The sequence below is a fragment of the Triturus cristatus genome, chromosome 4_1 (assembly GCF_964204655.1).
Source record: "Triturus cristatus chromosome 4_1, aTriCri1.1, whole genome shotgun sequence".
Taxonomy (NCBI): domain Eukaryota; kingdom Metazoa; phylum Chordata; class Amphibia; order Caudata; family Salamandridae; genus Triturus; species Triturus cristatus.
Window position 1 is genome coordinate 1,118,989,251 of NC_140585.1, and position 15,184 is coordinate 1,119,004,434.

A 15,184-nucleotide genomic window follows, 5' to 3' on the forward strand; every position below is an offset into this window, starting at 1 on the left:
ATCAATGGAAATCATGTGACATTTGTGCTCAGTGTTCAACAAGTGTGCAATACATACAGAGTGATCAGGACTTATATACATAGGAGGGGGGAAAAAACAAAAGGTTGGCCAGACGAGTATGTTGAACCAATAACTCTGTTGGCTGATCCTGCTCCTTTGGGCATGCAGAGCCTTGGTCAATCTGGGCCTTATATAATCGCTGACGTTTCAACCCGTAGTGTGCTCTATTGGGTAGTCACATTGGGTCTTCATCAGGACAGGACGGGGGAAGGACAATAACAGCCTATGAATTGGAGACAGGCAGGTATTAGGCATGTTATATGGTGTTTGAAGGGAGATACATGTTGCGTGGGGGGGTTTGGACTCACCCAGGGTAGACCAGACGAAGTCATGGCTACGTGAGCATCAAATGGCTGGCGCCTGGCGGTAGAATCAGGGAGGACCCGGGCGTTTGATTTCTAAAGCAGATAGAAGTGCATATGATTTAGGCTATCCGCGGAATAAAAATAATTATCTGGCAGTGCTACGGTTTATACTCTGAGAATAACGTGTGACCGTAAGCTTGAGGCAACCGTATGCGGGTGCTGTGGTGTGTTAGCGGTTTCCGATCCCTGAGGGTAGAGTGCCAAGCGCGTTGATGCCGTGGTTACGACTGGATCGGCGGTTTGTAACCATACACGCGAAAAGGATGCCAATAGTGAAAAGTTCAGTGCAAATTAAAAATGATAGTGGGAGCTCCGTGTGCATTAAAAAAGGAGACGCAGAGAATGCGGTTAAAATTCAAGCAAGCGTGTGTTAGATGGCGCGTAGGATGCCATATGAAACTAGCTGGAAGTGTGGTGGAGCCCGTTGGAGCACGCTGCGTGAAATTAAAAGATACGGTGTGGATTGTGCCTGGATGCCGTTTAAAACAAAAAACCTGGCTGACAGTGTGGTTGATGGGGATTGATTAAATAACCGTAATGCGATGGTTAAACATTCTGGTTTTGGTTGTTGTTGGTGCTCGTGCCGCTATGAGACGGATTGGCAAGGAGTGAACGCAGTAGATTAAAAAGCCGTGGCGTGTTGGTGAAGATTGCGGTTAACTACGTGTGAGGTTGTCGTTTGTTGTGCAATCGGCAAAAAGGACTGGGTAGGATTGTGGAAAATACGTGCTTAAAAATGCCGTGGCGTGTTGGTGAATTGCAATTAAAATCAAGCCGGGTGCCCCTGCCGAAATGTTGCGAGTATAAGCAGAAAGCAAGGCAGGTGCTCGATTCCAAGGTTCGGTTCGGATGCCCAGGCGGGGGGTGATCGCTCACCTTAAGGTGTTCAATACTGCGAAGAACAAGCAGGCATCCGTCCTGCGTTGTCGCTGCATTCGGTCAGTGAGTCGCCATTAAACGGGAAGACTCCTTTATGTTACAGAGCACGTTAACGCGGTGTCCGTGTGTACGCGTGGCAAACCTGGTTGCTAGAAGACAGGGTGAGTTTGTCTGATCGATTTCAGAGAGGGTGGATCATTAACTCGTGCCCAATTTAGGCCTGCGCTTGCTGGAATATGTGCCGTGGTTACATAAAAATCCAATACAATGGCGTGAAATTTTACAGTAATGCATACATGAATATTACGTGGATGCACAATTATCTCATAATTAAAAGCACCGTTGTTGAATGTGCTGTGGTTACTGAAAAACCCAATACAATGGCGGGAAATTTTACAGTCATGCATACATGAAAATTACGTGGATGCCCAATTATCTAATAGTTTAAAGCACCGTTGTTGAATGCTTGCATGTGGATCTAAGACTCGCGCAGAGAGCCTACCAATGCTTGGTACACAGATAAATGCGATAGTCAAAGCATGTGTAATTTTTAGCACTAATACACGTGTGATTTTTTGCACTAATACACTTGTGATTTATACATGGTAGCCTGTACGATAGTCCGTGCATGCCCAAATTTCTCATTACTCTAGAAACACAGTTATTCTCGAGGTATCTGGATCACAGACTCGTGTGTGAAGCCTAGCAATGCTGGGCTCACGGACCAATGGAATAGTAAAACTTAAACAGTAATGCATGTAGGCCTGCAGGGTGAGAAGTGCATGCAAAATTACTCACGCGGCCTGGCTCGTTAGTTTCAAGGGCTTGACTCGCATGGTGTTAAACAGCAGTAAAGGGGCCTAATTAGATATTCTGCACGTATGCATGGGTGTTGAGTCCTTCTAAGTACATTCACCCTTAGAGGGCCTACCGTCGGTGTTACTCACTCTGCCTCCGTGGTGTGAGGCCTAGCAGGATTTTACTGTGGGTGCATATTGCGAGTTGGCCAAAACTGTGAACCACTGTGTTAGAAAGTGTCATGTGGGTTATAGTTGGCCCATCTGTCTCGCGGTCTCTTCGTGTTCGTTGAGGCCATCAACTACTGAACTCAAGGAGTGAATCCATCTGCACTCCTTGTAACTCAGGGAAGTGGACAGTGACCCCCCCTCTGGGATATGGGCAGACTTTTTTGATTAACCTCCATCTGATGCTCTCTGGGGGATGATTGTGGGTAATGAAATGTTCCACGAGTGGGGCTCCCTGCACCTGACTCTGCTCATGTGCTGGAGTATTCTTGTCTTTACCCTCTGTGTGGTTTGCCCTACGTACGGTAAATTACAAGGACAAATAATGATGTACACCACGTTTGCGCTGTTACAAGAGGAGAACACTGGTAATTTGTGCACTTGATTCTTATGTGTGAATGTAACCCCCTCGATGGTTAATGGACACGCTTCACATGAACCACATTTGTAGTGCCCAGTTATGGGTGGAAGTCCCAGTTGGCTCCTCAAGTCTGGTAACTTGGGTGGCTCCAGGTAAGCTTTGACTACATTGTCTTTGACATTTCTGCCTCTCCTGAAGGCAAATAAGGGATTCTCCGTGACATTCAGCTAATTTGCGACCAGGTTCCAGTATTTTTTGACAATCTTCTTTATACCGTTGCTTTTGGCGTTAAACGTGGTCACGCAGACAATGTGCTCAGTTTTTTTTTCTTTGATTTGCAGTAATTGATCACAGGGACAATACCACACAGGCTTCTTAGCATGTTTCAGTAGTCTTCACCAACACGCCACGGCTTTTTAATCAACCGCGTTCACTCATTGCCAACCCATCTCATAGCGGCACGAGCACCAAGAACAACCAAAACCAAAATGTTTAACCATCGCATTATGGTTATTTAATCAATCCCCATCAACCACACGGTCAGCCAGTTTGTTTTTTAAACGGCATCCAGGCACAATGCACACCGTAACTTTTAATTTCACGCGGCGCGCTCCAACGGGCTCCACCACACTTCCAGCTAGTTTCATATGGCATCCTACGCGCCATCTAACACACGCTTGCTTGAATTTTAACCGCATTCTCTGCGTCTCCTTTTTTAATGCACACGGAGCTCCCACTATCATTTTTAATTTGCACTGAACTTTTCACTATTGGCATCCTTTTCGCGTGTATGGTTACAAACCGCCGATCCAGTCGTAACCACGGCATCAACGCGCTTGGCACTCTACCCTCAGGGATCGGAAACCGCTAACACACCACAGCACCCGCATACGGTTGCCTCAAGCTTACGGTCACACGTTATTCTCAGAGTATAAACCGTAGCACTGCCAAATAATTATTTTTATTCCGCGGATAGCCTAAATCATATGCACTTCTATCTGCTTTAGAAATCAAACGCCCGGGTCCTCCCTGATTCTACCGCCAGGCGCCAGCCATTTGATGCTCACGTAGCCATGACTTCGTCTGGTCTACCCTGGGTGAGTCCAAACCCCCCCACGCAACATGTATCTCCCTTCAAACACCATATAACATGCCTAATACCTGCCTGTCTCCAATTCATAGGCTGTTATTGTCCTTCCCCCGTCCTGTCCTGATGAAGACCCAATGTGACTACCCAATAGAGCACACTACGGGTTGAAACGTCAGCGATTATATAAGGCCCAGATTGACCAAGGCTCTGCATGCCCAAAGGAGCAGGATCAGCCAACAGAGTTATTGGTTCAACATACTCGTCTGGCCAACCTTTTGTTTTTTCCCCCCTCCTATGTATATAAGTCCTGATCACTCTGTATGTATTGCACACTTGTTGAACACTGAGCACGTCTCACATGATTACCATTTTTGTATATTTTGTACCGTATTTTGACAGCCTTGATCTACTATATATGTAAATATTGATGAATGATTTAATTCTGATATAACAAACAGTAGACACTACGATTGAGTCACGGCCTTTATGGTCTGTAAAGATTTTTCTATTCAGGTGATTGAGATACTGTTGTGAAAGTTATAATCAACATATGCGTTTGACATTAGGTGCGCTGAAAAGGAATGGACTTATACTCCCTTCTAGCCTCTCTAATGTCATCTCTGTTTTTATTTAAATCATGTAAGACATTTTTTAATTTTGAATAGGCCTTGGTACACTTGATGTCAAACCATCCTTTATTCTGGCTATTTCCCCTTTTATTAGTTTTAACGAAAAGGGCTTTCTTAATGTATTCAGCTATAGTGCTAAATGCTAGTAAAACATGGTTATGGGTAGTAGTCTCATCGAGACAGACTTGGACAGCTTCCCCGCAATTTTTCACAATTTTTCTTGTGAATTTTTCAGGTTCCACTTTTTCCCAGCGGAGAGCATAGCCATTTATTCTACTCATTTCATTTAATCTTTATTTCGGTAAAACGAACCATAAAAGGTTTTCAAAAAAATATAAAAACACAAAAATTTCCACAATACATCGTATTGAGCATAAGATACAATACTATTAGTTTAACTGGATTCTACATGGAATAAACGACCAATTTTGAGATGTTAAAACAAGTATATCAATTTTTGCAATTTTACAGAGTTATTAAAAAATTAATAAAAAACAGGTTTGAGGAATAAACATATCAGGACATTAAAAATAATTAGACTATACAGTTAAATAAATGCCTCTAAAATAGTATATAAAAGCTTACTTCAATAAAAAAAAAAAATTTCAACTGGTGAATAAGTCAATATATAATTCATGTTGTAATCATAAAGTGCACTTGCCAAGTTCATTAGGATTTTAAATGTTTCAGCCTAGAGTTTCAAGCCTTCCCTTTTCCTTACCAAGCTTACACCAAACAAATACCTACTAACACTAAAAACCACTGTTTGCGTGGTATCGGATCGTAATAATCTTTCTGCTTCGTGGCAGGATCTGATACCAAGCAGACGACAAATGGGTTTAATCCATTTCTTCCTACATCGCGAATAGGCTGGACAGAAAAACAATAGGTGTGATTCATTCTCTATTGCACCTGAATCGCATAATACACATCTGCCCTCCTCCACTTCGCCTGACACCCATTTCACGGTATTTCCCTTTATCTGTAAAATACTATAACGATATTTAAGGTATAAGGATTTAGCTAGCTGCAGCTGTATTTCATCTAGGAAGGGCTCAAATTTCCAAACTGTTTTAATATGGAGGAACCGTGATGTCAATGATCCCACAGTAGAAGAATGGGATGAAAAGTCGTGTATAAAAGAACAGTAGGTCTCCTTAAAAAGCTTTTTTGAGGTCGTAGTCAGGCCAGGCGGCTTACACCAAAATTGCCTGAGTCCCAGTTTCAAAAACCAGTCGTGTATGTGCTTTAGCCAGGTCAGGACTATACCTTTATTAAGACCTAGGATTTCCTCAAGCCCCACTCTACAATGTGCAAGCTCGTCTGTGCACCACAGGCGAACCCAGAACAGCAATGGTCTTAGGTTAGCCTGGTCATCCACACGATGAAAGTGTAAATCCATCAGAACAGGGGTCAGAGGTGTACGTATCGGGAGGCTTAGTACTTTCCTAAGAAACTTGTTTTCACCCACCTTGAATGTATCGTTCGTCAGGGGGCCCACAGCTCTGCCCCGTACAGTGAAGCCGATTGCGCCTTGTATTTGTATACTTTGAGAGGGGGTGAAACTGCTTTGGATAAACTACTTTCTATTTTCCTAATTAATGGGAAAGTGTTCTGGAGTAGTAAGGTTTTACTTTTTTCTAGCTGTGGACTCCAAGTCATTTTTGAATCCAAAGTGATACCTAAATAGTTAAAATCATGCACATACTCAATCTTCTGGTTATTCACAGTTAAGTTTTCCCTAAAGGTTTTATGTGGGTTAACTGCCATATATTTGGTTTTACTAGAATGTATTTCTAGCACCTTGGCTTTGCAGTATATCCCAAATAGATTTATTAAATTTTGCAAACCTTTCGGTGTTTGTGAAATTAAAATCGTGTAGTCGGCAAAGAGGAGTGCCGGCACAGGCACCCCCCCCCCTAGCCTGGGGGAATCGTGATCACAGCCCAAGAGGTATTCAGGGATGTCATTGACGTACAATGAAAATAGAGTGGGAGCTAAAACGCACCCCTGTCTTACACCCCTATTAACCTTAATTGGTTCAGTTAATTCACCTAGTGAGCCCCATCTAACCCTTGCCCAGCTGTCTTCATGTAACCTTATTATTTGTAGAAGAATTTCCCCCGGAACTCCCTGATTCTTTAGGGACTTCCACAGGAGATTTCTGGGAATAAGGTCGAACGCTGCTTTTAGGTCCACAAAGGCAATATACAAGTGACTCTTCCTAAATTTTATATATTTCCAGGCTATGCAAAGAAATCTAAAAACCTGGTCAATCGTGCCGGTCTTTGCTCTAAAACGTGCCTGATATTGTGATAAAATATTATATTCCTCAATCCAATTGATCAATTGATTTAAAATTTGCGTGTCATATATCTTCTGTAAAACGTCAATAAGACTAATTGGTCGATAGCGTGAGGAATTATGGCAATCGCCCTTCTTAAAAATGGTGGTAATCTCTGCACCTTTCCAAGACTCTGGTAGGGGTGCACCCGAGGCAATAGAGTTACACAACAGATTAATATAGGGGCCCCAAACACCTTTATCATGTTACCATAGGTCTCCAGGTATTTTGTCAGGACCAGGAGCCTTTCCTGGTTTTATTGTATCTATAGCTGCCAGTGTTTCCTTCAAGCTAAAAGATAATTGGGCTACGATTCGGGTAATTTCATAATCTAGCGGACAATAATCAATGTCATTTGCGGAAGAGGAGTAGAGACCGGAGAAGTGTTTTACCCAGGTATTCGCATCTAGGAAAAGGTCTTTGCTACATCTTCCTTTCTTATTGCCCTTTGATATCAAACGCAAAAATCCAATTTGGTCGTTTGCTTTGGCTGCTACAAGTAATTCTGCCCAAATGTTATCCTCCCATTCTTTCCTAGTCAAGGCTAGTAATTGCTTATATACCACGGGCTTTTCAACTCAGTGGCGGCTGTGATCCCATTTTTACATTTTTGGGGGATTTTACTTAATATGGGTAACAGGTCTTTGAGGAATTTACAGTGAATTTCCACAATCGGAATTTCTGAAACAGGTCGATCTACATACAGAGAGACCCTATCTGCAAACGTTTCATAGATCTGCTTAATTGCCACTTCATTTCCCCCTATCGAGGGCCATTTTAAAGCTCTCCGGTTGTTACTTAATAGAGGATAAATATTAAAACCCTCCACTTCTCTGGGCCTTGGGGTTACTGACTGGAAAAGATTGGCCGCCAATGTCAGGCATAAAGGGTAATGGTCGCTCTCTGTTCTATCAGTGACTACTAAGTCAAGGGCCATCGACCACAACTCAATCGAAATTAATATGTAGTCTATGTGGCTCTTTAAATTACCTCTAGTAAATGTGGGGGCTTTTGAACTATCAGAGGGCAAGCGGCCGTTACAGGCTCGTAAGCAGTATCCCAAAACAAGTCTTAATAGCTGTGCAACTGCTATTGTACAGGGCACTGCCGGGGTGCTTTCCAAAGGCGGGATATTATTAGCCAGATCTTCTTTGTCAAAGATGTTTTCTAGACCAACCGTAGGTTCGTATTTACGGTTAAAATCGCCCCCCACAATTATCAAAGCCCTTGATTCGGTCGAGCTTAAAAAATTGTCTATCTGCTCAATGACCTTCGATTCCTTGCTTGTGGGATATGGTCTGGAGTATATATTTAATATATAAACTTCCTTTTTGTCCGGTGTGTAAAATGTTACTCCCAAAATGTCCTGCGAGCAAGTTTTGACTAATTTAACATCAATGCCTAAAGTCACCTTTACCCAGATAGAGAGGCCTCCTGAGGGCCTCCCTCTAGCTGAGGGGATAGCATTTTTACTAAAGGTTTTGTAGCCTACTTTATAAAAGGGTTCTAAGGCCCAAGTTTCTTGAAGCATGATTATGTCATTCTGCCCAATGTATTCCTGTCATACAACATCTTCCATTTTCCTTCTAAGCCCTGCAATATTCCAGGAGATCAATTCTATCTCTCCCACACAGCTCACCTCACTTTGTTCCTTACATCCGTTTTTATACCAAAATTGTTCTTAATGTGATGGTTTCTAATGTCCCTTCTGTTATTCTTTGGTGGCTCTCCATGATTGGTATTCAATTTAATGGCATTGACCAGAACAAGCCCCTTCTCTTGAGCTTGTAACCCAGCTGCCAGTGATCCTGATACTTGAGGTATGAATAGTTGTCAGTCTTGGCCGTCCAGGTCTGACAATGCATGGTATCTATTTGTCAGTGGCACAGGATAATGCCTAGTGTTTGAATACCATGGCTGCGGTCTATAAAAAAACCCTAATGAAAGTGTACAGATGTTGGTATTCGTCGAGTGTGTTATCTCAGTTTTATTCAAGATGTGGCGAACCAACTGGGGCCTGCGAAAATTTACCACTATACAATCTCCATTTATATTTTTACTGGAGTAACCTATCCAGCCTACCCTACGGACCATTAGTATCTCCTTAGTGTCTGCTAGCTGAAAACTTTTGTATTTGGCTAGCCAATCTATAGTTTTCTTCCGTAGGTCTTCCCAACTTTCTCTCTCAGTCATTCTAAGAGCGGGGACAACAGCTAATATTAGCGTATATGGGCAGGGGGCAGGTTTAGGATGTTCAAATTGGGCTTTAGTTGATCATTAATGGCAGTTTTGCTACAATTATGGATCGTCCTAGGGGTCCGTCTGTCTTGCCCCCTGTCTGCATTAGAGCGTACTGTACAATTGCTCTGTGTGCCTATAGGATTGGAACCAATTGGTGCCTCCTGGGTCCTATCTCCCATACTAACATGCGTTGGTTCAATGGATTTACCACTTTGTGCTTCCCTATTGTGGTGTGTGGTTTTGTCCTCCCTCTCATAAATTCCCGTTTAGCTCTTCCACCATTCTACCCTCCTTACTATACCTAAAAAAATGTATTGCTTCTTCCAGAAGGTTCAATTTGTCCCAAAGCGGTATGAAGCCCTTCTTGAAAAAGTCTTGGACATCATTGACCATTACACCAGCAGTTACACTATTGATGGTGGCATTGATTCCTGTGGCAACTTCCCTGGTGTTACCCCAGCTATGATCAAGGTACACATGAACCGTGTCTGTCTGTGTGCCAATGGAAATACTTTTGGTTTGACATGTAATTACGTTGTGTTCTATGTCTAACCTGTCCGTTGCTTGGGGGGCCATTGCAAATTTAGATTTTTTGGGAGGTGGTCCCCATTTTCTTTTTGCAGGCAAAACTTTGGTTTTTCGTGCTACCACGTTTTTCGATACCCTAGTCCTGGTAGCTCTACCCACCACCAATTTTGGCTCTGGTTCTAGGGTTGAACCAGAAAAAGGAGAGTGGGACAGGGATAAAGCATTAATGGGGGACTTAGTAAACAAGCCATCATCCACTCTAACACCGATGCCAACATCCTGAGTGTCCGCTGAATGGTTACCTCTTTGGGTTAATGGATCCAAGGAAAGACGTCGCTCAGTTAGTTCAATCTTGTGAATCAATAGTGATTCTGCCCTTACCAAGAAGGCATCTAATGTCCCCACTGCTCCCTTACGTTTCTCCATTCCTCAGTTATTAATACGTACGACAAGAGACAACAGGGACAGAGCAACAATATATATAGGATCCTCAATTTACAGTACCTTCCTGCACATACAAGTGTCCAATCCGTAGTTCCCAAAACAGAGTGTTAGGGGATTTGCCCAGCCTAGCCTCTTCCGGACTAGAACGCTATAACGCCCGTTATCAGTGGCAGGCACGCCGCACAGAATGCTGGGAAGTGTAGTCCCCCAACTCGCGATGGGCAGCAGTCGGCACCCAGCAACAACAGTGTGTCCCCCTGGTTCACCGGTAAGGCTTGTAGCAAATGGCAAGTTCCAAGAGCTCCCCCAGTCTCTAAAGGGCCCAGACCAACAACAACCCCTCTCAGGGTCCAAGCTCCAGTCAAAATGGCGAAGTTGGGAGAGCTCACCACCCAGTCCCAAGGTCGCCAGCACTCAGAATCAGGGCAACAGCACCTTCCTTCCACAGCCTTCCACAGCCTTCCTTGAGCGAGGGATGAAGTCCGCCGCTTACTACTTCTTGCCAAGGAACTCGCTCCCAGCCTGGTCTCAACTCGGCAGGCACCGCACTGCCGCACCGCAAGATGGCGGAACCTCCCTGGGCAGCCTCAGCCGGCCTCAACAGTGCTCCGGGTGGAGCTCACCGCCGCCTCCTTCCTGCCGCCACAGGCGTCTGCCCTCGATATCTATGCTTGCGGCCACCGCCGCCGCCCAGACCGCGCACGCTTCAGGCAGACACACCACAGAGCTCCCGGATCTCCTCCGTCAGCTATTGGCTCGCAGCCACGTCCTCAGGCCGGAGCCCCGCACCCTCCAGCTCCACCAGGCACAGATCCGACGCGGTGTCCCATTCTCACAATTTTAGAAGCAATATCAGGGGGCAGGCAACCATTGTGAAAGAGATATCCTCGACGATGTGAGTTGATCTGTCAGTGGGGTTAGTTGTCCGGATATGTGTTAATAATCCTATACTCAAGGGAAAGTGGTCACTCAAGACGACCCGTGGGTTACAAACTCCTGTAATCTAATAGCATGTCTGGTGAACATTAAAATAAAATCTATTGTTGACAATGTACCTCTACCATTGAAAGTAGGGCTAAACGGGACTAAAGGTTTACATAAATTGTTGGCAAATCCTAGATCAATAGTGAATAAGATTTCGTTTAGAAGGTCCCCATGTGTCGTATGGGGAAAGTGTGGTAAACTCGTGCCATCTTCAGTCGTAATACCACAATACATATAATAATCAGGCCCATTAAAGGTTCTGTGGGACAAAAGGACACATTTTAGTAAGACAAAGGTTTCCAACTCTACCTTAACTCCTCTATTTGTGAAATCCATCTTAGGTATGAGAGATGTCGCTCAATTTCTTCTACTTGGCTAATCAGTACACCTAGATCCTCCATCCACGGCTGGGCCTTCAGAAGGTGGCTGCTAATCGAATCAGACAGAAGTGCTTCTTTTTCCATGAGCTGGCTAAGTAGCTTTTTCGAGTCCTCTGCATTCTTCAAAGCATTTTGAATTCTTTTTGGCACTTCTGTGGAAACTGTAAGTACCTAGGTGGACAATAATATAAAAATGACAGCTGTTATGGCACACATTGTCTTAATAAACATGTTCTATTGAACTAAAGTTTAGAAATCTGGATAAAAATTGAACAGTGTATGTTGGTATAGCTACCTTAGATCCATAAAGGCTATATCCATTCCAATGTTTTCAGGATAAGCATATGGATATTTGGTGTCTGATTTAGAGTTCGGTGGATGGGTTACTACATCACAAACGTGATTTCCTGTCCGCCGAACTACAAGTGCTATTGGATATAAGGCACTTGTAAAACTGCGGAAGAAATACGAGCGTGTAACATCTGTGACGGAGTAACCCGTCCGCCGAACTCTGAATCAGGCCCTTCGATATGATTACTCTGAATACAAATAATTTACATTCTGGTTATCTGAAAAATCTGCCATGGATTTTGCCTTCAAGAACCAAGGATGCACACCTTTGGTTTCTGGCCAATTACCATTTATAAAAGCATTTATATAAACATTATCATTCCAATAGGTCATACTTTTATAACGTGAGGGTCAAACCTCTGGTTTTGCCAAAGTATGTTTGTAAAGCAAGGTTACAAAAAGAGTAAAAGAAAAAAAACGAAATTCTGGGTAAAAGGCAAACATCAATATTTTCAGTTTTTGCACACAGCATAGTTGATCTTCCAAATATTTTACACACCGGAAAGTGAACAGAAGAAAACGCTTGCCAATGCATTATTGATTTTCCATGGAATAGAACTGAAACAAATGTAATTTACTAGAAGTGTTTGCAGAAACTGGTTTATATTCACCCAAAAGATGCAATAGGGGAACTGAGCAATGAAATGCGATACATATAAGTAAAGGAAAATGTATAAGTACCTTCGAGAGTACAAAAGACTGTCAGAAATAAAAAGTTTCTCACTCTTTTGGTGGACCACCAAACCAACTACGGTTTGTAAACTAAATTTGATGGCACATTCACCATTTTTAAATTTGACACATGAATATGTGTATTTATTGCAACAACAAAAAAAATGTTTAAAAAAAATAAAAGTATAGAAGCAACAAGTATAGAATAAGCCTACTATAACCAACAAACACTGACAGGGAAGCGCTGGAAAAACGTTACCAGTTAGTGGTACACAGACATGATGGTGCAGACATTCTATAGCAGGTTGCCATTATGAGAGTATACAAGACAGAGAAGCTTGCTGGAAGGTGGCAGCCTGAACATCATGGAGATGATCCTGCATTAAACTATACCATCATAAATAGGTGAATTTCTATACTAATTTTTATTGGTAGCCATTAATATTAGTGATGGTGATCGCGTTTTTGTGTGTCCAATCACAAATGATGGAGCAATTTTACATGCTTGTAAAGCCATTAAAAAGAAACTAATCGCGTAGAAAAATGTTGTCTGCACTTTCATTCAGCTTGTCTGAGATAGTTTAATGCATAGAACTAGAAACAGAAACGTACTTACTTGTTCCTCCAATTGTTGCTTATCTTTTGTGATCTCCTCTATGAGTTTACCAAGCCTTCGTAAAGACTTTACATCGTTACCTAATTCTCTTTCTACGAATTCGGAAACGTAAGAAGGGATGTCACAATTCTCCACATCTGGGTATGAAACACCGACTGGGATAGCCTTCTTGCTGACCATACATGTGTCACTTGGGTCATTCTTATCAGTCACAGCAGCCATGTCTCCTTCCTAAGAGGTTAAAAACATGACATAATATTTTACATCACTGAGTCTGCTCATCACTCCAGCATCTCAAAGTCCGCCAGGCTCAATGTTTGGTTGCCTACCAGGTACTGGACACAATGCTTTTTGTCCCGTCCTTGAGCTCAGCATCTCTTCCCCAGAAGATCAATGGATTCATCAAATGGACATGCCCTCCGCCCTGACCCTGTGCCCCCAAACACACTGTGCACATGTTATGGCTAACTGCAGAAGACAGTGGAAACACGACATGAAACCCAATGTCCAGTCTTGCAGCCCAATTAGTAAAGCCGTGCAGACTCCTCGTGCTCCCAAAAATATTTTACAATTTATTGAGCGTTGCAAAGCAGGTACTGGGTACAGGACATTTTATTTTGGCCATGCCCTGGCCCCTCTCACTCTGCCCCCACAGCAGAACAAGATATATACAGTATTTGGTTAGTGGACGGGCACTGGCCGTCTGCCATAGCTTGTATTCATGCCCACCGGTTCCAGAGCAGAGGTTCACGGGGGAATGCAGTGAAACCCCCCATTCACGAGTTACCTAGATGGTGGTGTCTGAGGGGCTTGCAACACTACGAGTTGACACCAGCAACGTTAACTTTCCGGCCTGTATTGAAATTGGCCAGTGATCAATCTTCTTGCAAAAGGCATAAAGAAAAGCTGTGATAGAATCAGCACTGCCCACACTTGCTCATGAAATCACAGTGACGGCAGCAGTGGCATCTCCAGATACACACAAGCAAGAAAACAATAACAGCCCTGCCGTCATGAGTAGTAAACATACACAAAGAGGTAAGACGGTACATAAGACGACAATAAGAAAACAGCATGCTTTACAAATCTAGAACCTCCGTGACACTACCAGTATGCCCTGCAGAAAGAAAGTGCGTTAACACCGGTACTACCCACTTGATTATAGTCGCACTGCTACCTCCAATGTCAAAGTTTGAAAGCAACGGTATTTCCACCGACGTTATTCAGGTAGTGCAGTACCACAGTCGTGCAGTGTTACAGTATTGCATTAATAGCGTCATGGTGTGACAGCAGCACGGTCAACTCCACACAGACAGCGCCACAGTTGCCGTACCAGCTTTCAGAAGGCTACCAGTAATAAAGAAACACTAAGGCAGAACCAAGCATGACATCCGTACACACATGGGTGACCGCGGCAGGACCACCCGTACAGCCATAAAGAAAGCGTGACAGTATCAGCGCTGGCATCAAGATGTATAAGTTGTGCAGGAAATAGAACTGCTTTAAAGTGTACCGAAACAGATAACCGGCATACTACTACAATGCACAGGTAGACACATAAAAACAACAAGCTCTCCGATCGTAACACTCACTTCTCATCTCCCGGTGGAGGGTGTCGAACCCCACAAATTGCCTCTGCCCGGCCAAAACGGGAGAAGGTCGGAAAGATAGTCTACTCAGAATGACAGGCAGCCTCGGAGGGCGTCTGGGTGGAAGCTTGAGTCGTCCGTATCATCCCACAGAAGACTGCAATTGGTTAGCTCCTGCTATTGACCCCGGAAGAGACCGCCCCAGCTACCCACGAGACGCTATTCCGGCCACTGAGGTTCTTTGCCACGGGGTTGAGTTTAGCACTAGGGCGCTAACTTCATATCTGATCGTTAGTATTGAGTGATGTGCGGCTGGCAGATCCAGAATGAATTTGTAAGTGAAAACGCTTACTGCGTGAGCGGTCCAGCTGCCCATTGCAGAAACCTAAGAAGCGATACCAGGGAAAACATTATGTATACTGTTATAAACATGTTTCGGGTATCTTTTGCAAACGTATTTACATTTTTAACACAATACCACGCCGCTCTTCGCATGCGCACTGTTAAGGTTGCGTTACAACAAGTATATTCTAACAGGTTATGGTAGTAAAAAATAGATAATGTGCCTTTGCTGAAATTAGATTGTGTACAATAGAGAGCCAAAGCAAGCACATACTACACTGTTC

The 15,184-nt window shown here is 43.5% G+C and overlaps 1 protein-coding gene across 1 annotated transcript in view; it reads right to left on the minus strand.

Moving 5' to 3' along the window:
• Positions 1-14,727, minus strand: part of RINT1 (RAD50 interactor 1) — a 132,454-nt gene extending 117,727 nt beyond the window's left edge. Inside the window, exons 1-3 of the mRNA XM_085654145.1 lie at positions 14,562-14,727; positions 12,970-13,200; positions 11,260-11,501 (exon numbers count right to left, since the gene is read on the minus strand). Coding sequence (XP_085510271.1) covers positions 11,260-11,501; positions 12,970-13,191 — 464 coding nt within the window. The 5' untranslated portion in view covers positions 13,192-13,200; positions 14,562-14,727. The remainder of the gene's footprint in view (positions 1-11,259; positions 11,502-12,969; positions 13,201-14,561) is intronic.
• Positions 14,728-15,184: the final 457 nt, after the last annotated feature.